This window comes from Mus pahari, chromosome 7, assembly GCF_900095145.1.
Source record: "Mus pahari chromosome 7, PAHARI_EIJ_v1.1, whole genome shotgun sequence".
Lineage (NCBI taxonomy): Eukaryota > Metazoa > Chordata > Mammalia > Rodentia > Muridae > Mus > Mus pahari.
Window position 1 is genome coordinate 50,806,422 of NC_034596.1, and position 26,567 is coordinate 50,832,988.

The following is a 26,567-nucleotide window of genomic DNA, read 5'->3' on the forward strand; positions in this document are numbered from 1 at the left end:
AGAGAGAGAGAGAGAGAGAGAGAGAGAGAGAGAGAGAGAGAGAGAGAGAGAGAGTTATGTGGGTATATGTGTTCACATGTATGTACATGTTCATCTGTGTACTGATACCTGTCTGTGTCTAGGTGCGCATGCCCATGTGTGAATTCATGTGGAACCTCAAAGTAGATTTTGGTGTTTTCCTTAGGATCTCTCCACATTATCCATCAAGGCAGGTTCTCTTATGTGAATCCAGAGCTTGCCAGTCCCAGATAGTCTGGCCAGCTAGCTTATGCTAGGGATCCCATTTCTGCCTCCTACGCTGAGATTCCAGGTGGATCTCCACACTTGCCTGACCTTTTCGTGGGTTCTGGGGATCTGAACAGAAGTCTTCATGTTTGCACAACAAGTATTTCGCCTGCTGAGCCATCTCCAGTGCTCCATTGTTGTTATTAACTGAGCTGACCATGTCTTTAGGCCATGTGCATATAGACATAGACCTGTTTTAACCTCATCTGAAGACATGTCAAAGTTTCTACTTTTGCCATGCAGAACTTTGCCATGCCTCACAGTTCAGCCACTCTGTGGTACCCACTCCTCTCACACAGGCAGGAACTACTGTCATGAGACACAGTCCTTGAATGCAAAAGGGGAGCTTTGTGGGTGTGGCATCAACATCTCTTCAGGACAGACACTAGGTATCAAGAAAGACTCACACCCAGAGCTGGATGTTGTAACAATCTTCCTAAAACTCAAGCATTGGGAAGGCTGATGCAACAGGATCATGGATAGTTTGAAACCAGGCTAAGCTAGATTGCAAGTCTGGGAACCTAAGTGGGACTCTGTCTTTAACCAAAAACAAAACAAAACAACAACAACAAAACAAGTCAGGAAGAAAGGCAGGGAAGAATGGGAAGTGGAGGGAGAGAGAGAGAGGGATGGGATCTACTCTGATCCCGGTATTCTAAAAATAAGGACATACACAGATGATATTAATTGGAGGCATTCTAATAACTCCTGAAATGGGACTCTTGGGGACTAAGATTTCCATCCCTCTTCTTCATCTGTAATCTGTGATATCAAGGGAAGAGGTAGAACTGGGTTCATCAAGTCTGGATGGAAGGTTTATTCATTTCTGGTTAAAGAAAGGTAAATAAGACATGACCCACTATTGAAAAAAAAATTCAGTCTAACAGAAAGCCAGCTGAAAGGTCCTACTATTGTAAGGGCTTTAAAGTCACGGCAGCACAGAAGCCTCAGGTACGGATTGGCTAACTGGCCTTACCCAGCCAAAGAGGCCCTATGTGCCTCCATTAAATGAGGGCTTCCATTACAGGGGACCATCTACAAGTCATCTCCATCTGTCCTTTGTACCCCAGAAGCCTTCTGGCTGTTGCCTCGCTCTCTTGTGACATCTCCACTGTCACTTGCAGTGGTTTGTAAAGATGGCCTCCTAAACTCTCTGTATGGAAGGTCCAAACAACTTGGTTGAGTAGGAAGTCTAGCAAAACGTCTTTCCCAGGGGGAAGGTTGAAGGGAGGGACCCTAGTCTACCAGAGGTGCTATGTGAGGGAAAGATGTGTAGAAGCAGGATCCTTCAGATGCTTGAGGGAGGAAGCCTTTTCTCCCTGTGGTACTGGCTTTCAGTGCCTAGCCAGGCCTGCCTGGTGCCAATGTCCAGGATAGCAGAACAGTGCTGATTCGCTGCACTCGAAAGGTCAGGTCTGACCAAGTACTTTTGGCCATTTTGTCAATGGCAAGAATCCCTTAGCAGTATTTGGTTCTGGGAAAAACTTCAGAGCTGAGATGGTCTGATAACTCATGTAAAAGTGACTCAGGACCCCTCCTTCAGTCTACACTCCCATTGTCTTTTACCCCTAAGGTTCTGATTCTATCATTGGGACAGATCACTGAAAACTATGTAAGAAGTCATATATATGTTCCCTGTTAGTATAAATAGCTTCAGAAACACTCTGAATATTTAAATTCTCTTTAATCTACACATACCAAATAAAGAGTATTTATTGGAAAGCACTGATCTATCAGGACTCAGATACAACCTCCATGCAAGATGGGCTTATTGCCTAACTTTGCTACATTTGTTAGTGTCCATGTATAGAGAATTTAGATGATATAGTTACTCTAGAGATTATCTGAGGGAATTAAAAGATGGTACATGCAACAAGGTGTATAGTCAGTGTGAACTGTTAACATATCTGTGTGTGGATTGGCCAGTTGTGTAATCTGCTTTTTGTAAAACAATGTAACCTGACCTTTGAGTTGTTTTCAGAACTCTCTAAATCGGAGAGCAGAGTAAGGAGTCTCTATAGTTTTTAAGCAGTGTGGAAAAATGTTTAAAATGGGTCAGAAAACATGGAAATCCACATTTCATGCTGACCTGTAAATGTATGCCTATGTATTCTCCTATATATAAATTAATTATCCTAACTTGTTTATCAGAGACTGGATAATTTACAGAGTACAGAAATTCATTTCTCACATTGTTGAAGGTGGGAAAGACCAAGGTCAAGGCTTGCATGTAGTCAGGGCCTTCATGAGACCTCATTGCATGGCAGAAGTCAGAAGGGCAAAAGAGCACTGGAGAGAAGGCAGGGAAAGAGAGCCAAACTCATCCTTTGGAGAAGCCACTCCCATGGTAAATGACTCACACCAGCAAGAGCAGCATCCCTGCATGCCCAAGAGCAGCATCCCTGCATCCCAAGAGCAGCATCCCTGCATGCCCAAGAGCAGCATCCCTGCATGCCCAAGAGCAGCATCCCTGCATCCCAAGAGCAGCATCCCTGCATCCCAAGAGCAGCATCCCTGCCCCAGATACCTTCTGGAGGTCCCACTCTCCACTGTAGCTCTGTAAAATAAGTTTCCATCTCTTGATCCTTGGGGAACACATTTAAACCACAGAATCTGAACATACCGGGGACATTTTTTTCCAGTATTCAAGTAGACCAAAAATTATTGAGGTCTGCAAGAATGTATATTTCTGACTTCTCCCAACTGTCTCTATTTATAAAAGCATGTCATTAGTGTGTCCATATACCTGGTTCCAGACCTAGGCTTCAAACTGACAAGTTCACAGACTTTGTTAATATCACTAAGATTTAAAAGTTCTTTGTCTGTGGAAACAGACTTCTCTGCAGCCTAACCTGTTAAAGACAAATAACACAAAACAAAACCTGTGAGGATGGCAGAGGGTATGAAGTGCTTTTGATGACGGGAACTTGAAACAGGAGAGTCCTGATTGCATTGAGTTTTGCTTGGATCCCACGGTGGTTTCCATCATTTGTCAAACCAAACCGGAACTAGAATCCTCATTTGGTAAAGTTAGACTGAGACTTTTGAATGACAGATGACACTGAAGACAGCTTTTATACCCTCCAGTTTTTGTTAGTTTCTTCTTTCTGTTTTTGTTCCCAAGGGGCACAATAGAAACTCTGTCACAAGCAAGCTGGATTGTGGTGTGTGAGGTTTTAGCCCAGACACACTCACCCATAATTCACTGACTCCTCCTGTTTCCTTTACCACTATAGGTACCCAGTGTGTAGAGAGCATCCTTTATTAATTAACCAATTATTGAAATTCATATCAATCAAGCAGTAGAAGTCATTTCCCCTTTCCTTTCATTCATGTTCATTCCTTAACCAAGGAGCTTACTGGTTTGATGGCAGTTACCACTGACCCCCCCCCCCCCCCCCCCCCCAGATAAAGGCAATGTCTCATTAAATCAACATGGCCTTGATACATCTTGGTCAAAATGACAAAGACATAAAGAACTCTCTGAAATAGAAAAGATCCGGTGGTCTTTAGCCCACTAATTCATTCATATAATGCAATATAAACCAACTTAGGACTTTCATTACACATGAAGAAAAAATGGCCTCAATTCACTTTGCCCCTTTATTAGTAGTATCTCTGTGCATATGTATTAACACAGTTATTTTTTTTCTTACAGTCCCTGGATGGCTTCGTATTTGCACTAAATCAAGAAGGAAAATTTTTGTACATTTCTGAAACCGTCTCTATCTACCTAGGCCTCTCACAAGTAAGTTGAACAATTTAGATTCTTGGCACTGAATGCAAAGTCTCCTTCAGCCCACTGTTTTTCCTTCTCAAAGAGATGCTCTGCTTAGCATGAACTGTCTAATTTATTCTTTAAGGGCCTCTACCTGACTCTCCCAAGTCAGAGGAGCCTGTCTGTGTTGGGCTTTCAGAATAAACTTGCGCCCAGAAATTTGAGTTTCCTTCCCCGCCCCTCCCCCAAGGATCATCATTAATTTATTGAGAACAAATGAAGTTTCTTCCCTTGGTTGTTTTGAACTTTGAAACCCCGGTGCCCGGTAGGATAGGGACACACTAATAGTGCTTCCCTTGTGTCCTATTACTGGATGTTTATGGAGTGCCCTGTGCTATCCTGGGAGCTGACACAATGGCAGGAGTCATTTGGAGTCAAGAAATGCTGAAAGACACCATTAAAATGTGTTTCGGGGAGGGTTCCTGCCAGGAGAGAGTGCGCTGCCTTGGCAAAAATCTGCCTGATGCTGGAAGACAATTTCATAAAATAAAGCTGCCTTTCATGGTTTGCCATTTAATTGCTCGCATGTGTCTGTCAGGGGGTAGAAGAGAATGCAGAGGCTTGTAGGGCAAGGGACAGAATCCTTGATTTTTCTCCAGAAACACAAATACTTCAATTCTGCTGCATTCTGAGGCCCAGGCTGCAGCTACGATTGCCAGCCTATCCCGAAATAAGGTCTTCCATTCAGCTAATTATCCAGATGTTTTGGCCATGAAAGCACCCAACATCTGCGTACAGGTGATTGGCTGAAAACTGACCCTTTTCATGTGGTGGTTGGAAAAAAAAAGGGGGGGGGGACATGAAGCCTCTGCAGAAAGGTTTTGTTTGTCTGTGATGATCTGCCAAGCGGGATAAGCTACCTCTCCCTCAACTGCCTCCAGGCTAACGATGGAGATAAGAGTCTCTGGTCTCCTCATAAACAGGTCCCACCCAGGCTCAGAGCTTCTGAAGGGCTGGCACTGCTCAAAAGAAACATCCAGCTTGGCTGGAACCTTCTGGCTGCTAGGGGGGTGTACTGGGAGACAGCTAAATCAAGGAAGACACTGGGAAATAATAGAGAGATTTGGCGTTTGAGGAGGGCCGGGGAAGGAGCAGAAACCCTGCCAAATTTGATTATTTGCTGTTGAGATTCCAAACGGGGGATGCAATCATGAGCCTTTCCTTGGAGAACATGTGTGCTCTTGACTGTAGTGTGTGCACCAATTTCTTGTGGACTCTGGAAAACCAGGGGATGGAATCTGACTGATGATAACTTGGTACGAATCCTCCTGTATCTCCGGAGATCTCTCTTTCATTGTAGCCTCCAGCAGAGATTTTTAAACCTCACCTTAATCTGCTTGGGAATCTACAGTTCTGAGTAGGGTGCACCCCTGTGTTGTTAACACCAATTGTTGCTAGGAACCCACTGTTGTGATTCTCTGATGCCACACTCCTGGTTTATGTGGAGTATCCAACAGAGTTTAATAAGCCAGTAAAGAAGAAGGATGAATAATTAGTTTAAGCAGGTAAATGCTAATTAGGGAACTCCTGAAAAGCATCCATTATATACTAGCTGCAAACACATTTTACAGCCCTGGTTAGTGGTGTAGTCCAAATTCTGTCAAGGCAACTGCATTTTCTGTAATTGAGATGTGTATGTTTGCTTTGCATAACAGATGGCTCTGTATGCGTAGACTGATAGCTAGGAAAATAATAATTGCATTATTCTGGCCAAAAGAATATTAGCTCTTGGGTTTTGGCCATTTCAGGCAGTCCTCCTGCCAGCACAGCATATGCACATATATGGATTGGATTTTCAAGGAAATTGATGCGTCTGGAATAGTGTGGCCATCTGAAATATCATCTGTTCAAGGGAAATTTGGCTTTAACCCTGTGCTGGTTTTTCCTTTCTTTCTCTGCATCTCTGCTCTAACACTGAAGATTCTTTTCTTCCAATGAGAAACAATTAATGGTGTTTCCTAAAGTGACCGTGTAAAAATGACACAGTGTCTGGCACTGTGAGTGTGGCACTTCCATGAGGCCAGCCACTCCTCTTCCTATAGTGGCAGTTTGAGTGGGCAGTAGGAGTCAGTGGGATGACTTCTGGATGCAGATTGGAGCCACTCCATGCCTGGCCATCTCCTGTGGGTGCTGCTGCAGTGTGGGTATCAGTATGCATGCCCAGGAAGAGGCTGACGGAGCGATGAATTTGGAAGCAAGATGGAACTACAAAGATGAGGGCATAAATCGGGAGATGGGAGATTTTTGCCCATATCAACTTAGATGGGGTTAGAACAGAAGTATAAGAAAAATTCTTAGTTGATATTAACACTGCACGTGTTGTAAGTGCAAAAAACGAAACTGGGAGGCCCCTGCTGAACTCTGGGGATGTTTTCAAAGGAGCTGAGGTTCTGCATCTGAACAGGAACATAAAGGTCCCTACACCATAACCCTTCCTGGGTATCTCCAGTTCCGTCTTGCAAAACTGAGGTGCAGGGCTCTCAAGGGTGACATCCAAAGACAGTATGCTCTAAGCATTTGTTCTGCCAGCACACGCACTCGAGAGGTGCCCGCACAGCTGTACAGAAACGTTAGATGTAGCCACGTGTCCTTAGCCAATGTGGTTAACCTGTGAAAGTCTAGATAAGAAGAAAGGATCCATTCCTTTCCGTGGATTTGCTAGAGAGTGTGCGACTCTATCTGTTCCTCTGAGAACTGGCTGTAGGCATGTGAGCACGGCAGTGTCCGAGAGAACAACATAGTTACGGCTGCATTCCTAATCACATAATGCTCCTGTCCATTTTATTCTCTTTCACCATGCGAACTGGCTTAGGCTTAGAGAGAAGTAATGTTCACCTTTTGCACAGGAGGAATCCAAACAAGGAACTTCCACTGAGCACTGTGGGGCAGCCTGGGTCACAGACAGCCAAGCAGGCTTCCTCATCTGCTTATCTAACACCTGAGCCTTGGATTTGTGGGCTACACTCTACAAAGTATTCTGGTAGCTCTGGGATGACAGAGCAATAGTGAGGCCCCCAGAAGCTGCCTCTGCCTTGCCAGATAGATAGATAGATAGATAGATAGGCAGATAGATAGATAGATAGATAGATAGATAGACAGACAGACAGATAGGCAGAGAGACAGACAGACAGACAGACAGACAGACAGACAGACAGACAGATATTAATAGATGATAGAGAGAGAGATGATAGATATTGATCGATATTGATAGATGAGAGAACAAGAGAGAGACAGAGAAAGAGAGAGAGATAGACAGAGAGAGAGAATGCTTAGCTTCAGGTTACAGTTTGCCTTCATGAGTGACAGTGACTGCCAGGAGCCAGGAGCCCTCCCCTGAGGAGGGGACCCACCTAGCAGTGCTCATTTGGTCTGCATAGAGACTGAGTGCCATGTGCCTGGTGATGCAGTGTGCCTAGAGCTGATGGAGCCGGCTCTGCTCCCTGCCATAATGGAATTGGCAAGACTGAAACTGAAAAGAGAAAACAGAATGGCTCTCCCAGTGTTGAACATGAAGCCATGCTCTGAAGCCAGCTTTTAGGAACTTGCTTCCAAAACAGAAGGAGGATTCTCACTAGGGAATCCAAGAAAGCCATCACATGGTAAACAGAAAGCATCTCTAGTTGAGATCAGACTTAAAGCTTGGGGAAATACTTATGCGTTGACTGTATCTCCTCTTTCCAAAAGAAGATTTAAGATAGATGGATGTAATAAAAATAGTAACAAAATAGAATAAAGAAAAAAGATGAATAGCAATGGGTAATATGTTACCACAGGTGTAGAAAAAACATAAATATATGCTTTAAATATGGCACGAAAGAGATTTAATAAAGCTTTAGTCTCAGCTGGGTGCTTCTGGCAACCAAAGCAAAAGGGAATTACGCCTAACCAACCATTAACAACAGTGGGACACTACTCCTTGAGAAAACTCACATTTTCCCTGAAACTAAAATCTGAAAGGAAATGCCACGTAGATTCTTTACAGGCTACACACAACTTATTATGTAGCCTATAGTATGGTTATGACAAATTCATCCACTTCCTTTAGAGCTCATGCTCACAGACTCCTCGTGGCAAACACAAGTGTAAGAGGCAGAGAACGCAGGGGTCAGTGGACTACGGGATAAAAGTGAACTCAGGTCTTCTAGAAATTCCTCATATGTGAGATGGGAAAGGAAGGTACAGATGTTGGCCTGGCCAAGCAAAGTATTCCCATTCACCCGATCCTGTGTACAACAAAACGGGCTACGGAACAAACATGAAACCTGGAAGTAAGTACTTCTTAATGGCTCGGACATCTCATCCAGCAGCTGAAGGCTCTCTCACAGTGACTCTGACCATGCACGCGCACACGCGCGTGCGCGCGCGCGCGCGCACACACACACACACACACACACACATACATGCCTCAATGCACTCTCCTCTCTCTTTTCTCCCCATGCCCCGCCCTCCTAAAAAAATCAACCTTTGGCCATGGTAAGCCAGTCAGAAGGAAGCTCCAGCCGGTCACAGGTTGGCTAACTCAAAGACAGCTTGCTTAGGGTAGAATGGCCAAAGGATAAAACCTGAAAGAAGTGAAGGTGAAAACAGGTCAATAATATATTTTTTTAACCCATGGAGACTATATTTACCACAAGCTCCTTCCCCCTACCTGCCATTTGCCTCCATAGTTTAGATCCCACTGCATTTGTTGTATAGAACGGCAAATAAAATTATAGCTACAGCACACAAATACAAGGTCAAATAAATGACAGAGCTCAGTCTATTTGTGCAGCTATTCTGAAAGGGAGCCATGGTGCCAAGTGTGGTTTATTTGAATAATAAAGAAGAATTAGATTCCCCTGATAACTTGGCTGAGGGCCAATAAATCACTGGAGGTTAAAGAGGCTGCAACTGCCTTTCTCTTGCTTTTCCAAAGCATGAGCTCAAACTCTCCCATGTCTTGCTTCCCAATGCAAATCATGGGGTTAGTGTATGGTTAACATTCTCTTTGTGCTTCTGTGTGTGTGTGTGTGTGTGTGTGTGTGTGTGTGTGTGTGTGTGTGTGTATTCACTCACACATATATACATATATGCATGTGTATATATATATATGTATGTATACATACAAATATGTATATATGTGTGTATATACACATATGTATTGGGGGCTGAAAAAGGGATATGTAAGCTTTCCTTCAGAGTTATTACTTTTGTTTGGCATCAGTGCATCCTACAGAGTGGAACATATAGACCAGAAACATAGGCTTATTTCAACCCATCCCAGGGCCCACAAGGGTTAGGAACAAGTGTTTGCAGTTTTACAACTGGTTTTCTAAATGTATGCAATACTGAGATAATTGGCACGCCTTTACTAACCATGTGCAAGTATAGCTTTATATGTTCCTTTTGCAAGTCTTTCAGGCAGGAATACCCAAGTTAAAAAGAAATGAAGTAGTGAAGTACACCATTTCCACAGCTCCATGCGTCCCCTCCCACCACTGGGATGTCTGCATTTTTCTCCTGTACTAATCATAAAAAGTTCATCATTCCCACATGTAACAAAGAAAAATGCCCCTTTGAACGTGGAGGCTCTGAGGGTTCAGAGACTACTGAGCAAATATAAGTATCAAAATAATTCAGAAACAGTACAAGGCGCGGTGGCACATTATCAATTTACAGCATTTAAATTGATAAATGCTTGGTGGTGACGGCCTACAAGGGCACTTTGAAAAGCCAAGAGCGACCTGGCGAAGAAATTGATTTTCCCCCCCCCCGAAAATGACTGCATGATGCATCATTTGACTGCATGCTGTCCGAGTGCTTGACAGAGATAATCTCGCCAATCCCACGGGTGACCTTATCGTTCTCGCCAGGGCAACTTTGTCTACGTTCTGACTTTGTGTATGTCAAGGTTCCTCCCGGCAGGATCCTTGGGGGGAAAAGTTCCTCTGTTCAATCCAGATATTGACCTGCTAGCTCTCCCCTTTCCCTTCCACCCCACCCTCCCAAATAGGCAAGCATGCCTCGTTATTTCCTCCGTAATTCTGAACAGCTGGCAGAGCCTGTGGCCAGCCAGGGCTATGTATCTTTGCAGACTCCTTGATGAACTCATAGCACCCCTGGTTATTAGATGATCATGGCAAGGGTCTTCCTTAGAAGCCACTGTCAAAAGACTCCCTAACGTCAGGGAACACACACCATCTAAAGCCAAATGGAAGAAGCTAACCCCTGGCTCTCAGGGCTTTTTATCCCTTCTCTTGTCCTGTAACTGGGTCTTAGAAACATGAGCCTGTCTTAATTGACAGTTATTCAGTCCTTGAGGGTGCTGGGCTCATAAATAACTTTAAAAGTAGGTAGCGTTGACCATACAGCCTATATAGTATGTCCCCAAGAGCCTTTGCCTCCTACAGTCTGTCTGTGGGTGGAGATTTTAGTAAGTGATGAGGTTTCCTCAGTACCCCTTCATACCCCAAAGCATTTTCACTCCTAAAAAGAACAATTCTCTACCCTTCAATTCTTCTGTTTCCATACATGGACACATGCGAATGTGTGTTTACCAGGGATCTTCCTACCACACAGCTTGTCCTTGATAATTACAATTCCTGATTAGCCATTTCTTGAAAGCAGCAAATTCCCTGCCTGGCTCAGCGCACCCCCCGCCCAAAGCTCCACTCCCCACTGCCTCTGACACCCTCAGTTCACCATCCTCAACCCCCTTTACCTCCTTCTTTCATCCACAACATTAATTCTGAGTGAACAAGACGTGCTTCCTTGCATCTGACAAGATTTGCTGCAGTCTCATGCGACAAAAACCCAACACTCATTCCAGATTCAGAAAGTAGGATTTATAACAGCATTTTAATTTAATGTTGGATGTCGAACATATAAAGAGATCACAGTAGTACTAGAGCTGGAAATTGATGCCTTTTTTATTAGTGTCCTCTCAGAAGTGGGGGAGACGCTGTTTGTGCGGTGGAGCACAGAGCAAGCGGCCCAGTCAGATGAATGAGGATATGCTATCTGCAAGGAATCATATTTCAAGCCACTGTCGGCCTCTATTGATGTGCTCAGAGTTGAAAGGTTATGCTAGTAAATGCCATCCGAATTTCCAGCATTAGAAATCGGTAGAATAATCTGCTGCCTGTCACTTTGTGCTCAGCCTACATGGACTGTGTGGGTATGCTTTACTTATTTTAATTCCAAATTAATTCCTTATTACTAGTGCATTTCTCTCTCTTCTCAATACCTTCCCCAATCCCCAAATGGGGCTGGACTTTTAACAGATCTTTAAAAGAGGCCAGTGTCAGTAGAAGAAATTTACTGTGGCATCCTATATGAGAATCATGCTATTTTTATTTATTCCCAAGCAGAGGGCTAAACCACAGGACCTCTGGGCAAAGGGGACCTTCCTCGTTAGACTGAATCACAGGCTCCCAGGACAGCTCAGGGTAGGCTCACTACTGTCAAGTGTATGAACTGAAGATCTTCGATGTCTTAATTCTAGCATTAAAGTGAGCAAGAGAAGAAATGAGACCCAGCATCCTTCATTCGGTAGAGAAAGAAATGTGAAGTCAGAAATGCTCCCTGAGGAACACGCTTGCTTTATTTGTGTGCTGGACGAAATGCTATTTTCCAGTTCATTTTTTGAATTAGAACACGGAACAAAAGTAAGATTCAGGAAATTTAGCTATCATTCTAAGTCTGTAATTTATTCATTTTTAAATAATGAAACGGTGTTTTTCTGAATTAAGCCATGTATTATTCATGCAGGCATAGGCAGTGTAATGTCCCTGGATTTCTAGAAAGCAGTGTACATTTCTTTGCCTGGCAAGCACTATTTTCTATATGGTATTAATTTTATGGCTTATTTTATTATGCAAAGTTGGAAAGTAAAGATAATTTCTGTCCATAATGTGGTGCTTATGTAGACAATATATGCAAAATAATACCCTGTACCTCAGCCAGCATCCTTCCTCACTTAGCCTGGGCCCTGGGAGAGCATGAGTGAGTGCAAGCTGCTTAGATCAAGAATAGGAAATAACTTGACCTGCTGAGAAGAAGGTCAAAAAAATCGCTAAATTCACACAAAAATCCAAATTTCATCTCTAGATACACACGTTCAATCTCTCTTAGGGTTTAGGGCCAACATGAGATGTTATGGACAGAGGTAACATTGTAGCAATTTCAATTGAAAAAATAGTAAGAAATTGACTTTGGATTTTTTTGGATACGTCCTAGAACTAGAGAGATATAACCGGAGAATGGATGTTGGTTTTAGACACCAGGTACCCACGGCCTTCCGCCTTCCTTATCCTGTGCCTTCATTTGGAAAACTTCCACAAACCACCACTTTTAAAAAGAATAATGTCAGCCCATTTGATTATTTTAGCTATTTTGATGTATATGTGTATTTGTATGCAGATATGTTAATGAGCAGATTGGCTATATTCTGGTTTGGGTTTTGCATCTATTCTGTTTTTTTGTCTACAGATATAAATAATTTCTGATTCACTAAACAGCAAAGCTGATTTTTTTCTTCTCTCTCTCTCTCTCTCTCTGTCTGTCTGTCTGTCTCTGTCTCTGTCTCTGTCTCTGTCTCCTTTCTGGCTCCTGGAACTACAAATTCACCACATTCAATAACAAGATGGAACCTTCCTCCTAGGCTGTTAATTTTTAATGTGCTGGCAGATTAAATCTATTGCTTTCGATAACCACAGAAACTTTTTGAGAGCAGGAGAATGTATGCAAAGAAGGTTTTCCCTGGGAAGGACCGAGGTGGTTTGAGAGTGGACGTTTCTCAGGGATGTTAAAGGCCTTGCCACAGTTAACACAGCACACCCGTGAGCCTAGGGTATGCTTTGATAAATCTCGAGAGTTTGTGGACAAGAACAGCGTTTGGGTAAACAAAACCCACTGATTATATTTACAGTTTTGTTGTTGATGATGATGTTGTTTTGTTGGGCTGTTTGTTAGTTTGTTTAGAGTTTTTTTGTCCAAGTTTGGGCAGAAATAAACTTTCTATTAAGAACCCCTGCCCTTTTCAGCTTTCTTGATAGTAGCAGCATTATTCTGGAAAACGGATGATTTCTTTCAGCCCTGTTTTGCAATTCAGGCAATGGTCCCTGGCTACCAGTTGGGAAGGGCTAAGGCTTGAAGGGACAGAGATGCTGGAGATGGTAGCACCAGTCACAGATTTTCATTATTCTGCCATCTTGATTTCCAAGTTTGTTCCTGCTATAATACTTGAGTCCAGCAAATCCGCCTTTCTAATTATTAAACTTGGTGTTTCTTAGGAGCTAAAAAACCACATTCACATGATGGGCTTGGTCCAACGTAGGGCAGATACAGAGAAACGCTTTTAGAAAGTTGGAGCCCCACTTGGTGATTCTTTTCAGAGGAAGCGTGAGGTTTGACCTGTTTGAAGAATGTTAAAGCCAATGAAATTCCAAATGACCCCACAGATGTTCCTGTGGGCACTACAGAGACGTTTCTATAATAGCTGTGTCGCGTTCTTCTTACTTTTGACCATACAGAGAACTTTTAATCCAAAAAAATCCCAACAGTGTGTGAAGGCACTCAAGAGAGGCACGGGGAGGAGGTGTTCAGAGGCACCATGGCAGGGATGATGGTAGAAAATGAGGTGTTCGGTTGATAGGGCTCACCCCTCCCTTTGAGCATCGGCACTTCCTTAGGCTTGGTTGCCGAGTGCCATGAAAATGGCCTTTGCCACTTATCGACATCCGCATGTTGCAGAGCCCAGATGACGTAGTTCAAGAGAAATGGAGGTGAGAAGAGGCCCCCAAACCACCGTCTTTCCGTCTCCTTAGTTGCAGGTAAAAGTATGCAAGGACCAAGAAAGGGCCATGCACCTCCTCTGCTTCCCAATGCTCTTCAGTCCCAAGGAAGTCAGGCTGGTTACTAAGATCCACTCAGCTCTGTAGTAGAAGCATGGGCTTGCAACCTTGGGTATGGCGTTCATTGAAATTACAGGAGTTGAACTGAAGATAATCCCGAAAATGTCACAACTTCTCTGAGACACTGGGTGATATGTTTATCTATTCATTATCCCCCGGAGAACACCTGGGGCGGTGCTCAGAAAATCAGATAGTGCCTTTTAAAATAATTATAAAAAAAGCCGAGATTAGCAGGCAGACAATCCCGAATCACGGATGTTACTAATTTTGAACTGTTTGGGGACATCAGCTTCCAAGTCACAACAGTGTAATAACTGACTACAACTGTCAGCAGTCCCGAGAAGACAGGGTGCCAAGTCTGACTAGTTCTGAAACGCAAATGTTTCCTGGAGATGAGATCCAAGCACTCATTTTCTGTTTATAAAATTAAGACACTCTGTGGGTGACATTTCCTATTGTCGCTTTCTGGCTGAGTTCTTTTGTATGTGTTAGACATCTAGTCGGTGGGGAAGCAAGAAAATGAGCCTGGACCGGGATCTAGGAGACCTGCCTGGGTCTTATCTGTTCTCCTAACAGGGCCCTAACCTTGAGCAGCCCACACTGCCGTTTTTTTTTTTTAAGGTTTCCAGGACTTCTGCTTTGCAATCTGTTCTTTCACCGTTCACTTAGCAGTGGGTACGTGTCGTTCCCTTCCCCGCCCCCACGGGGTGCTGGGGCGGCGTCAGGAGAGGGAGGCTGGGAGAAGGCTATCTTATTTTTAACCTTCAAAGGAATTTAGCTGAGCAGATGCTACACTGAAGTAGTCAGAGTAGAAAGGAAATGATATGGCTTCTAAAGGGCACAACTCGCATATCTACCGGGCTAAAGTAATTCTGGCAATGCTTCAAAGGATATAGCTTTGGATGGCGGAGTAGGTAGGCTGTGCAGTGAGATCACATATGGCAGGCTGTCAAAGTCGCCTACACTTTCCGTACATTTATATAAGTGCAAATGGAGGCTCTTAGACAGAGTCCCCGGCAATTTCCTGCGAAGACTGCTTTCAGATTATCTGATATTATTTGACTAAATTATCTCTGTAGAAGCGAGGACAACTTTTATGATCAAATATTTTGAAATTAGTTTTCCTCGTTGGCAGATTATCTGAAATATGAATTGCTCTCGTTTGAGCACTCGAAATTGAAAGGCTTTTGGTAATGGCAATTATACAAAAACAAGGGTACTGAAGTGCTGTATATCACGCTGAAGGGGATATGTTTATAGGTCAGTGATGTCAATAACTGGAGTTCTTACAGATTCCTCGTCGTTACCCTTTCGTTCCCAGCTATTGCAAAGGACAGACTGACGTTCTTTTTAACGAGGGTTATTCCATTTTGAGAATGCATACTGATTTTACTGACTCCGGGCATTTAAACATAGTCAATTCATATTTATTACATTTCCCAAACCTTTCATAGGGTGTGTGTGGATGTGGAAAATGGGAAATACATTAAGAACACATAAAAGTCTAAACAGGTCTGAGGGGGTGCTCTGTGTTCCTTGATTTGTACCTCCTTGCAGCTTCTTGGGGATAGCTTCCTTTCACCCTGTGGCCTTCTGTCCATGGGTGTGACTTCACAATCAATGTGTATAATGGGTATGCTTTACTTGTTACGTGTCTACACTGTCCAAAGTATGTTCAGTCGGGGAGGTTATAATGCTAGATTGTGTTGGGTGAATTGTTATCCCCATTTTATAGATAAGAAAACTGAGGTACTGAGATTAAATACCTTTACATCCAGAAAGTAAGAGAACCAGCACTGGAGCTGCTCGCACTGTTAGCCATGGTCACCAGTTGCTCCTAGAGAGTTGTAAGTAATTAGCGTAACATTTAATTCATCCAAGTTTTATGGGTTAAAAGAACCCAAGACCTGGAGCAATTAAGCTTCCAGCTTAGAATCATGAAACAAAGAGTCTTCCTATGCCAATACATCTGAAAGCTTAAGGAAGTTCCCTTAAATGTATCTGAAAATTCAGATTTTTAAAAATATGCCAAGTTTCAATAGTGGGGCTTGGTAATCCATACTAAGGCCTGTGGTTCTTCCACGTGCCAGAAACAGCTCTAAACCTGTTGGCAGCTATGGCATCTTCCCTGTTGTCAAGGATACCCTCTCTAAGATGCTGCGGGCATGGCAGCCAAGAGACAATGGCCTTCACATGGCCTCAAATGTTTCATTCAGTGCTAAATGTTGCATGTTGCCAGAGAATCATAGAAATGGCGAATGCAGGTGGCTAGCTCTGCCTGGAGGAATTTGTAAAGGATTAGCAGAGAGCTGACATTTCAGGTCGGGCCTTTATGGCCATTTCCCATGTGGAAAGGAGGGAGGAGGTGCCTTCACCAGACAAAGGTGAAGCACATTTGCACAGTTATTTCTTGAGGTAAGAGAGACAAATCGCAAAGGAAGTCAGCGAGCTAGGAAGGCAGACGTTGTTCTGTGGGACCTTGGGAGCCATAAAATGTTTCTGAAGGAAACATACAGTATTAAATCCACGCCTTAAGAAAAATAGATTTGGTCAACAAAGCAAAATAGATGGTAGAGAGTATCTTCCACTTAAGACTGAAAACTAGAAAATGGTTAAAACGGGTCATGTCCCTGGAAATCCCTGCTAGGGGGTTTAAAAGGCCTGTTACAGGTGAGGCTGACATCTGGGTCGCAGATAGAACTATAGGAAGCAAGTGTTTTACAGCTTAGTTTGGTTTACAGAGTGTGACCCTCGGGAAGTCCGTGGGACATCTATTGAAAGGGCTTTGGAAACTGTAGGGAGAGGGTTGGGTTCATAGTTCCAGGTGGGAAAGTGGTTGGCCTTTAAGTGGGACCCACCCACAGCCCCGGCAGTTAGAGCTTCAGAAAAGGAACTTGCAGTTTAAGGAGGAGGGAGAGTTGGGGCTGGAGAAATGGCTCACTTGGGAAGAGCACTTCCCCCTCTTGCAGAAGACCAGAGGTCATCTATGCCTGTAATTCCAGTACCAGGAGATCTGATACCCTCTTATGGCCTCTGTAGGCACAGAAACATGAATAGATCTTAGAAATATTTTTAAAGGAGATGTGGGGCTGCTAAAAAGGTCGGCCTGAGAGATTTCTATTTATCATAGGCAAAAGGGAAGGGAGGCTGTATAGACCGATGATCAGGTGATCAGAACATATTTATAGAGTATCTTTCCCAAGAATCATGAGAAGCTGTCACTGGGAAAACCAAACCAAAAGACCTACAGAAAGGATGCAACTGGTTATCCGAACTAGAATAGGAAAAAGCCATTCCACCCTCTAGGGGGAAGATGACCAGTATTCTGGATCGCTGGGGAAGGCGACCTCTGATGCCTTGGGTTAAAGGGCAAGAGGCACAAGTATATTCAGGACATCTTGGTACACTTCCAAGCCATTTGATGGTAAAGAAAGGAGTAAGGGGGCAAGGAAAGGCTTGGGAATTGTCTAGGTAGAGAAAAAGAGAGATGACATGTTGAAATTGAAGCAACTTCCACACTAGGTTGTAAGGCTGGGGAACAGGGCTGGGGGAGTCACTAAAGGTTTGAGAGAAGGGCCGTGGTTTTGAAAGAAGGATGACTGAGGGAAGGAACCACAACATAAGTAAGGCAAGCTTTCCTCTCACATGTCTGCTGCAGCCAAGCTGAAGGATGGGTCTCATCGATGGGCATAGGGAAAGGAGGTGAGCCAGAAAGGAATCCACACCAGTCCTCACCTATGTGCTAAGCCTGGCCAACTGCGGTCTCATCATGCAGGGTTGCAACCATGATAGCAAACACATGGAAAGGTCAGAGCAGAACAGGCCAACCTTGGACAGAGGACAAGGTGGCTCCATCCCTCCTCTGCCAAGCCTTACAGAGGTGTGGTATGGGAAACGCGGTAAGTCATGGTGGGTTCTGCTATAGACAACCCCCACTGCATTGCCTGTCATTGAGTGTCACTCTTTAGCCACCCCATGCATCTGTTGCCCAGGTCCTTCCTGTTACTCACCATTGAGCAAGGCTACCAAGCTAATCAGAACCACAGACTGCATTTGTTAGTTCCTGCCCCATTCAATTCTGAACCGTCTTCACCGAAAGGGAGCATTTTTAATATTTGTAACTTTGAGCTTCCACGTTGGCATGCTCCTGACCTGGCAGCCCACGTGCAGGATAAGTAATTTGGCCAGGTCCCTCTGGATTTGTAGGCTCCCCAGCTGCCCCTCAGTGTTGCTTGCTACAGTGATCTATTGTGGCAGTGGTGCAGCGTCTGCCTCAGAAAGCATGGGGAGCCCAGCCCTGCAGGAAGCGCTCAGTGAAGGAGGCCACTTGCGTCATCCTTTAGAGTGTGTATTATTGTAAAGTTTCAAAAACACCTCTAGGGCTTAAAGATTCATTTCCAAATCTTACCTTTTAGGCGGCAATGATCAGAGAGGAGGCTGTTTAATAATTCTCACCGCACTCCACCTGCCTCAGTGACGATTTGGCTCATGTCAAAATAGATTACATTAAACTTTGGAAATGTATCTCAATCCTGGCTTCTGGGGCTTGGAGAAGAAGAAACGGGATAAGGAGGGAAAATGGAGAAGAAGAAAGAGGAAGCTCATAAAGAATAAACAACCCACCCCTATAGCCCTCCCTGTCCCTTGCACTCCTTAGTAGAGACCTGTGGCCAACTACCTACTGTTCTACAAATATTAAAATGGAATTTGTAAAGTAAGCCGTGATCTATGCCTGCTTGCAAAAGTGGGCCTATTAAAGGAAACAAATGTGTGTCTGTTTCCAGCTGAGGCTGTAATGTGTGGGCTAGTGTTCGTGCCAGCTTCGCTCTGCATTCAGTGTCAGAAAGCACACAGTTTATAGTACCGTATGAATTTGTGGGGCTGATTGTTTTATTATATCCGAGTGTAAATTCTGCGTCCCTTTCGGTTCCACCACCATTCCCAGAGAATACAGGTTTTGTGCTGATACAGTGCTTCCCAGCTTCAGGCATGGCCTGCGCCTACTCCTGACTGTAATTTACTTTCTGGTGTCTGTCGCCTTAAGCTTGCCTTCTGACTAGCTTGTTGAATGATGTGCTAATCCATTATATTTTTCAGACAAGTGTATCGACCAGTATAAACAGACTGGAGGGCACAAACCTAAATGAAAGCTATACTTCCCTGAATCATTTAAGAAGCTACGGCATGGTGGCAGTGTGAAACAACCCGGCTCTCTGCATTAAGTAAAGAAGAGATCTTAACAAATAAAACACAGCATTGAGATCCCCCCTGCCTGTGGGTGTGAGGCCCCCCTCACCTGCTGGCACTTATTCGCCTCTCTTGTTTGAGCTGGGTCAGAAGGGAATGTTTTCACAGCGTTCTCTTCTGATCCACATCTGGACTGACAGCCAGAGCTCAGCGTGCCCTGCCACCTGTGAGGCATTCTTACTGGATCCTGGGCGGGTTTCACTTGAAGTCACAGGCATTACTGTGGCATGTTTATACAAATAGAGAGCAGAAAGCAGGCACTTGAGGAACGGCAACAGGAAAAGTGATTAGCCTGGGATTGTAACACTCCAAGTCCTTCTCCTCGAAAGAGATGTGAGAACAGACTGGGAGTGGGTTTGAGGAAAGGACGTTTCAAGTGAATCTTTCTTTTAAAAAGAATGTGTCTGTGGGGCCCAAACTGTATCCTTGGCAAGGTCAAAGCCACAGTGGCATTACTCCTCTCAGTAAGGGAACTACTACTCTTGGGCTAGGATGTAGCTCAGTCAGTAAAGCTCTCATCATGCGTGAGGAGCTTCATTCAAACCCCAGCAATAATTCAGAAAGCCAGGCACAGTAAAATGATTTTAGCAACACCCACCTAACTTTCACATAGACACACACACACAATTTACCTATGTCACTGAGGAAAGAAAGCAAGCGACTGGTACTTCAGTTTGGTCCATCTAAGCTACCTGTCGAAGCTACCACGGAGCTGGTACCAAGCCATGTGCAGGAAATAGCAAAGCAGCTCTCTGATTCCCTGATGAGAAACAGGGCTCATTTTCTTCCCAGGGGCCTTTGATTCATGGTGCTTTTATACCCAGTTGTACTAAGGATTACTTGGACCCCCTTAGATTACGTATTAAAAACACCACATTCTTCTGATATCTCTGCACCGCTTTCTGGGGGTTTAAGCTTAAGTGTGTGTTTCCTTGTTCTGCTCCTTCATACAGTGAAGTACAGCCTACAGCAGTTGCCTCAGAGTACATGCCTGTAACCTTCCCTGGATGATGACAGTGATCGCAGTTTGGGGGACTCCTCTAGCATGGCATGGGGAACCCTCCCTACCTGCCCAATACTTCCTTCCTGGTCCCCCTCTCTTGTCAGGATAAAGGAAATGAAAACCTTATTTTAAAAGAGTGACTGGGCAGAACCTGAGCAATAGTGACAACTTAAAATTCAGACCCTGAATAGAACAGTGACCTCTATAAGGAGAATTGGCTTATGAATCCTTTGTTCTAAAGGCCAATAGCTAAAATTTAGATCTGGGATCCCCCATCCCCCAATCCCTACCTTGTGTTAAAGAATCGGTCCTTATTTTGAGGCTACTGGGAAGAACCTTTTAGAATAAGGCTTAATGGAAAACTTTAGGTTTCCGGGACATGCCTTTGAAGGTGACTGTGGGACTCCAGCCCCTCACTCAGCCTAGACACCACGAAGTGTGAGCACCTTGCTGTATTGACTCCCTCACTGAGCCACCCAGTCTTCTGTTGTTGCCACAAACTACTTGACACCATCGACTTAAGAAGGGCTCGGGGGAGGGGGGGGAAGGGGGGGCTTCGGCTGATGTCAGCTGATCCCATTACCTCTGGGCCAGCCGAAAGGTAGCCCAAGGCTCTCGCACTTCAAGATGTTCAAAATTCACGTCTGTGCCATAGACACCCATCCGGCTGTTCTTCCTGGATATGTCTTTCTAAAGTGAATCCCTGCGCTTAATTCTCTTTCGTCGTCTGAGGGCTGTGGACTTCAGTTGGCCTTCTTGCTTTTTAAGTCAGAGAGCTCCTGCAGTCATCTTGGCCAGTGCAGGTAGTGATCTATCATTTTTACATTTTTTTAAAAGCATCTACAGAGTCAAGATTTCTCAGCACTGAGTAAATGTTGGTTAAGTGTCCTTCAACGTTCATAGGGTATTTTATTCATATGAATAATTGAAACTGTTACTTTTCCTGTCATCATGACCAAATATACCTGACCTGAGTAACTTAAAGTAGGAAGGGTTTCTTTGGGCTCATGGTTGCTGGGGAGTCTCAGAAATGGTGGAGAGGAAAGCTTGCGAGCCTTGGCAACAATGACAGCTCAGTCTGTGTGGGCAGGAACTCAAGGCAGCTGGTCACATCATGGTGCTGAAACAGGGCACCAAGAGGTAGAACCGAAGCAGAGGGAATATAACCTTCAAGGTCCACTCTCAATGACCCCCCCCCCCAGTAGCTTAGCTATAGACCATATGTCCCAAAAGTTCCACACCCACCAAAATATCCTAAGTAGCACAGGAACTTGATGGAGGTGTTTACATTCAAACAGTAGTATTCTGCCCCTTGTCTTCTTAGGTTCATGGCTACCTCGCAGGAGTCCTTATAATTGGGCTTTTGATTTGGTTGGTTGGTTTATAGGTTTGATTTTATTTTTGTCTTATCTGGTGGCTCTTGTTTGGTTTGGTTTCGTTGTCTTGGTTACTGTTTGCTTTTGGGAGAGGGGGGATCTGACTGTCCTGGGGCTCCCTCTCTAGTTCAGCGTAGTCTGAAGGTCAAGTCAAGCCTCCTGCTCCAGCCTCCCACATGCTGCCATTTCAGGCATGAGTCAGCAAGCCCACCTAGCTATATTTTAAGCATCCTCTCACTGTTCGAAAGGTCCAAGTCTCTTGAGAATGCGGTGATACCCACAGCTGTGAGCCCCTCTTAAAACAAACGTTGCATCCTTCTGTGACAAAATAAACTCGGCCATTCCTAATGAGAAGAATGGGAGAATAGTAACTCCAGTAAGACCGAACACCCGCAGAGCAAACTTTTAAGTCCTATAGCTCCAGGTTCAGTGTCTCAGTCATGTGTTAGCATCAGCCCTGTTTCAAGGATCCCATGACTCTCTTGCCCACTGCATATATGATTGTCTCTTTTGAGCCAGGTCCACTCCATGCCCACAGCTCTTCTTTGCCAGTATTGCGGTTTCTCCACTGAAGCTCAATTTCACATTCATTGTTCTAAGGCACACCATGTAGAATCTAACCCTGTTACACGGTGTCTATCTCACAAGAAGTTTTTCTTCTGGAAGCTTAGTGGAAGTCCCTGTGACCCAGTAGACTTTGCATTTTACAGACCCGTGAGGCTAGCTAACATCATGTGGATAACAAGTTATAATATCAGCTCAGGGTTGAGCTAAACACCATACTTCCAAACACCTGCATGGCAGAACAGGGTCGGGGGAAACACTTCCCTAGGCACCTCTGTTAGAGCATCCTTATGACAAACACTTCTTTCAAATGAAGTTTCAGTTTTATTTTGCCTTAGAGCCTTGGATGGGTAGGACCATGAACTTAAAATACTGTCCTATAGTCTCAGTACAAGAAGCCAGGTTTACCTTTACTTTATTTGTTTGCAAGCATGTGGATATGTGCATGCATGGCACTCATGCAGAGATCGTAGGACAACTTGTAGGGGCTTTCTTTCCTTGAAAGCCCATGAAAGTCCCAAGTATTGAACCCAGGTCATCAGACTTGACATCGAGCACCATGACCTGCTGAGCCATCTCACTGGCTGAGAGTGATATCAATTAACAATTATTCTCTGTCTGCCCTTGCTGTGTCCGCACCAGCTTCCATCCACACCTTTAAATGTCTTTGTGTTCTTTCCTTGACGGACTGAATTATCACTGTACATCTGGATAAAAGCAGTGATCAGTAGCCATGACAGCATGAGGGTGTGTCTTTGTCTTGAAATTTTCTCCACCAAACTAGTCTATTACTCTTTAGTTCAGCCTCTCCTGGATCTCCAGAACACAGACAAAATGTTGCCAGAATCTTTGCTAAAAGGTAGTATGAATGATTACAGCCCAATTCCCAATAAAAATCGTGTTTCCAACTAAATTCTCATGGGCATAGATTTACTGTCCATCTTTCCTGTCTGTATTCTTGTCTCTCAGACTGCCATCAGGATTGCCTTAAATGTCTACTGATGGGATTCTGGGGCTTCTCTAGCACATAGCTCCAGATTCTTCCACATTCTTCCCACATAGCTACCTTCAGCAGCCTCAGCCTGTAAACTGTGCATGAGGTTTATCTCATCGACAACCCACCTTTGTTGTACTAATTCTCTGTATTTGTCATTTCTCCTGTTTCTGTGATGCCATACCTTCCTGAAACAACATGCGGAAGGAAAGATTGATCTATCACAATTTCAGGAAATGTCAGCCCATCATGAAGATATGGCAGATGTGCAGGCTGATGGAGGGAGTATATAATGGAAGCTTGGTCTTGCCCTCTCCATTTTATCCACAAAACCTAGTGCTGGCCAGATAGGGGGTCCGTACATCCATCATGAAAACTGAGGGTGTTGGGAAGAGCAACCTGGGCATGATGCACCCAGTATGGGTCTCAAATGCATATTCCCCTCTTCACACATCTCAGTAATTCAGACTTCCTACATACAAATAAATACAACATAAATACAGAAAGAAATCTCTCCTGGGTTCAGACAATAAACCTGTACAACTAACGTTAACACCATGTTTTATTGGATGGCTTGGAATGGACAGTTGAATGATCTGCGGGGACTCGGTATGTGACTTGACAGATTTCATCTTTCAGCTCCTTGGTATTTTCACCTGTAAAACAAGAATAATTATTCATGTTCTCTATATATTATAATGAGAGATGATAAAGATTGATGAAATATGGATGCATAGAATGAAGGATTCGGAATAAATGGGCTCCTGAGCTCATAGATATGCTATTACTAATAATAGAATTGTCCCACTCAGAAATACTTTCCTTATTCAGTTGTGCATTTAATTATGAGTGATCTTTTCCCCCTCGTTGAACCAAAAATGCATTAGGCAGCCACTCAGTAATACAAAGGCAATCAAAGGATGATGAAATTAACCTTAAACTAGAAGTATTAAAAATAAACAATGTCATGAAATAGTTGACTTTTTTCTGGAAACTTCCAAAATGAGAGGTAAAGTCTTTATCAGATCTACATGAAGCCAAACACGAATGAAACATAAAAAAAAGTTCAGGCGGTAATGCAGGTGTTTCAAACATCTGGGTATTTGCTGCCCTGTGGGTTCACCATATGGACCTCCTGCAAAGATCTTCCACTGTATTTCAGGCTTTCAAAATTAATTTGAAGCTATAGTTCCATGCTTTGCAGACCAACCAATTAACTGTATCCCTTTGTCACCCACAAAACATTAAGCCCATGCATACTTCAGTAGGGCATGCGTTAAAATAGGAATGCTAAGGGTTTTGAGTTGGTAGTCTTAGAAGCAATGACGACAGTGTTTATCAACTCATGATTGGTGATGATTTCTTAACTGAAATGTGGCCACTGTACGAACCAGATAAAGACCGAAGGGACTTTCCCACAAGGCAACTAGGACTCAGAGAAGTCAGCTTCCGGGGTGAAGATTTCAAGTAATGAATACTCTCTATTGCTTGGCTGAACAGGAGATAGTGACCAAGATAGGATAGAAGATATCACATATTCATTAGATGAAAACTCATTTTTTTTCCTAAGACTCTAATCCTGTGGTTACTAATTCCTCTCTAAGATGACTGCAGGGCAGAAAGAGCAGAGAGAAATAACTCTGTGAGGCCAGATGGCAGGTATGTTTGTGAGGGCTTTCCACACTGACAGAAGCCCTTTGCAACCATCTCCTACGCCAGCCCCTCCAGCCTCCAGCCTTAGAATCCTAGTAGTTACACTCATTCCCTGGAGCAGTGCAGAACCCCATGGGGCTGCCTGCTGCCTCATTTCACTTTTACAGCCACCAGAATAATTTTTATGCCCAAACAGTTAAATCATTCAGCCCACTAAGTTCTCTTCCTTGACCAAAAAAAAAAAAAAAAAAAAAAAAAAATCTAAGGATGATTGCTATTTTGGGATGCTCTAACTCTGACTTAACAACTATCATGCTTAGTTACATTGTTGTTCTCCCAAACTGTAAATACCCCAAGACACAGGTCATATCCCTTTAATTATTTTCCATCAATACACAGAATAGGTATTTTCAAAATGATAACCCCTCCAAACATACTTACCGATTTAAACTTCTAACCCCAAGTGCTTATCCTAAGCATCACAATGTGTACAGCTTAGCCACGTAAAAGCCATCCAAGCCTGGTTTTGTTTCTACACAGATGGCTATGAACATGACACTGGAATATTAGTCTTGGATTTTTCTTGACAGACCTGAAAACTGGCCATGCAGAACTGTTTAAAAATGGGAGGAGACTCTTACCCTGAAGTTTACTGCTGATGAACAAGAAAAAAAACATGTAATTAGCAGAAATACATGTCAGAGTAGAGAAGTGTGCTCGCCCCGCGTTTCCGAGTCCTTAGCCAAAGGTGCTGGGTGCAGCTGATATTCTAGAGGTGAGAGGAGGGGCTTGTGCTCACTTTAGTGAAGTAAAAATTAGTTGTAGTTTACATGTGTGCTAATTAATTTATGCCCTGACACCTCTTCTAATTAAAAATGTGTTTAAAATCGTGAAAGTATCACACAACAAAAATGTAACCAGCCATAGGTTAAGAAAAGAAAATATACGGTGTGAGCTTAGAAAAACGCACTGAGCAATTTGATGTCTAGCCTCTCAGATACTTAGGTAGGTATTTGTATTTACACGTTTATTTTATAGTTACTGCTTTGTCAACATTTTTATTAATTATTTTGTTTATTTACATCCCAAATATCACTCCCCTCCCAGTCCCCCCTCACAGAGTTCTTCCACCATCCCCATCCCCTTTGCCTCTGAGAGGGTGCCCCCCCATACCTTCCCCATCTCTATAGGATTAGGCACATCCTCTCTCACTGAGGCCAGACAAAGCAACTCTCTGCTACATATATGCCAGGAGCCTCGGACCAGCCTGTGTATGCTCTTTTTTTGGTGGCTCAGTGTCTGGGAGCTGGGTTAATTGACACTATTGGTCTTCCTGTGGGGTTGCCATCACCTTCAGTTACTTCAATCTTTCCCCCCAAATCTTCTATAGGGGTCCCTGACCTTAGTCCAATATTTGGCTGTGTGTAACTGCATCTGTCTCAGTCAGCTGCTGGCAGAGCCTCTCAGAGGACAGCCATGGTAGGCTCCTGTCTGCAAGCACAACATAGCATCAGTAATAGTGGCAGGGATTGGTGCCCACCCATAGGATGGATCCCAAGTTGAGACAGTCACTGGTTGACCATTCCTTCAGTCTCTGCTCCATTTTTGTCTCTGCATTTTTTTTTTGGAGCCATTTTGGGTCGAAAGTTTTTGAGATGGGTAAGTGTCCCCATCCATCAACTGGGGATATTGTTTAGTTAAAATATTGTTTACATTGTTCAGTATATGAAATAACTTGTATGTGGCATTTCTTTCTATAGGTGTGCCATAATTT

At 43.8% G+C, this 26,567-nt stretch overlaps 1 protein-coding gene across 5 annotated transcripts in view; it reads left to right on the top strand.

Moving 5' to 3' along the window:
* Npas3 (neuronal PAS domain protein 3) overlaps nucleotides 1–26,567 on the top strand; it is an 819,449-nt gene that overhangs the window by 580,753 nt on the left and 212,129 nt on the right. For all 5 annotated transcript variants that reach the window (XM_029541027.1, XM_029541028.1, XM_029541029.1 and 2 more), the window contains one exon: nucleotides 3,944–4,033. In XM_029541027.1, coding sequence (XP_029396887.1) covers nucleotides 3,944–4,033 — 90 coding nt within the window. The remainder of the gene's footprint in view (nucleotides 1–3,943; nucleotides 4,034–26,567) is intronic.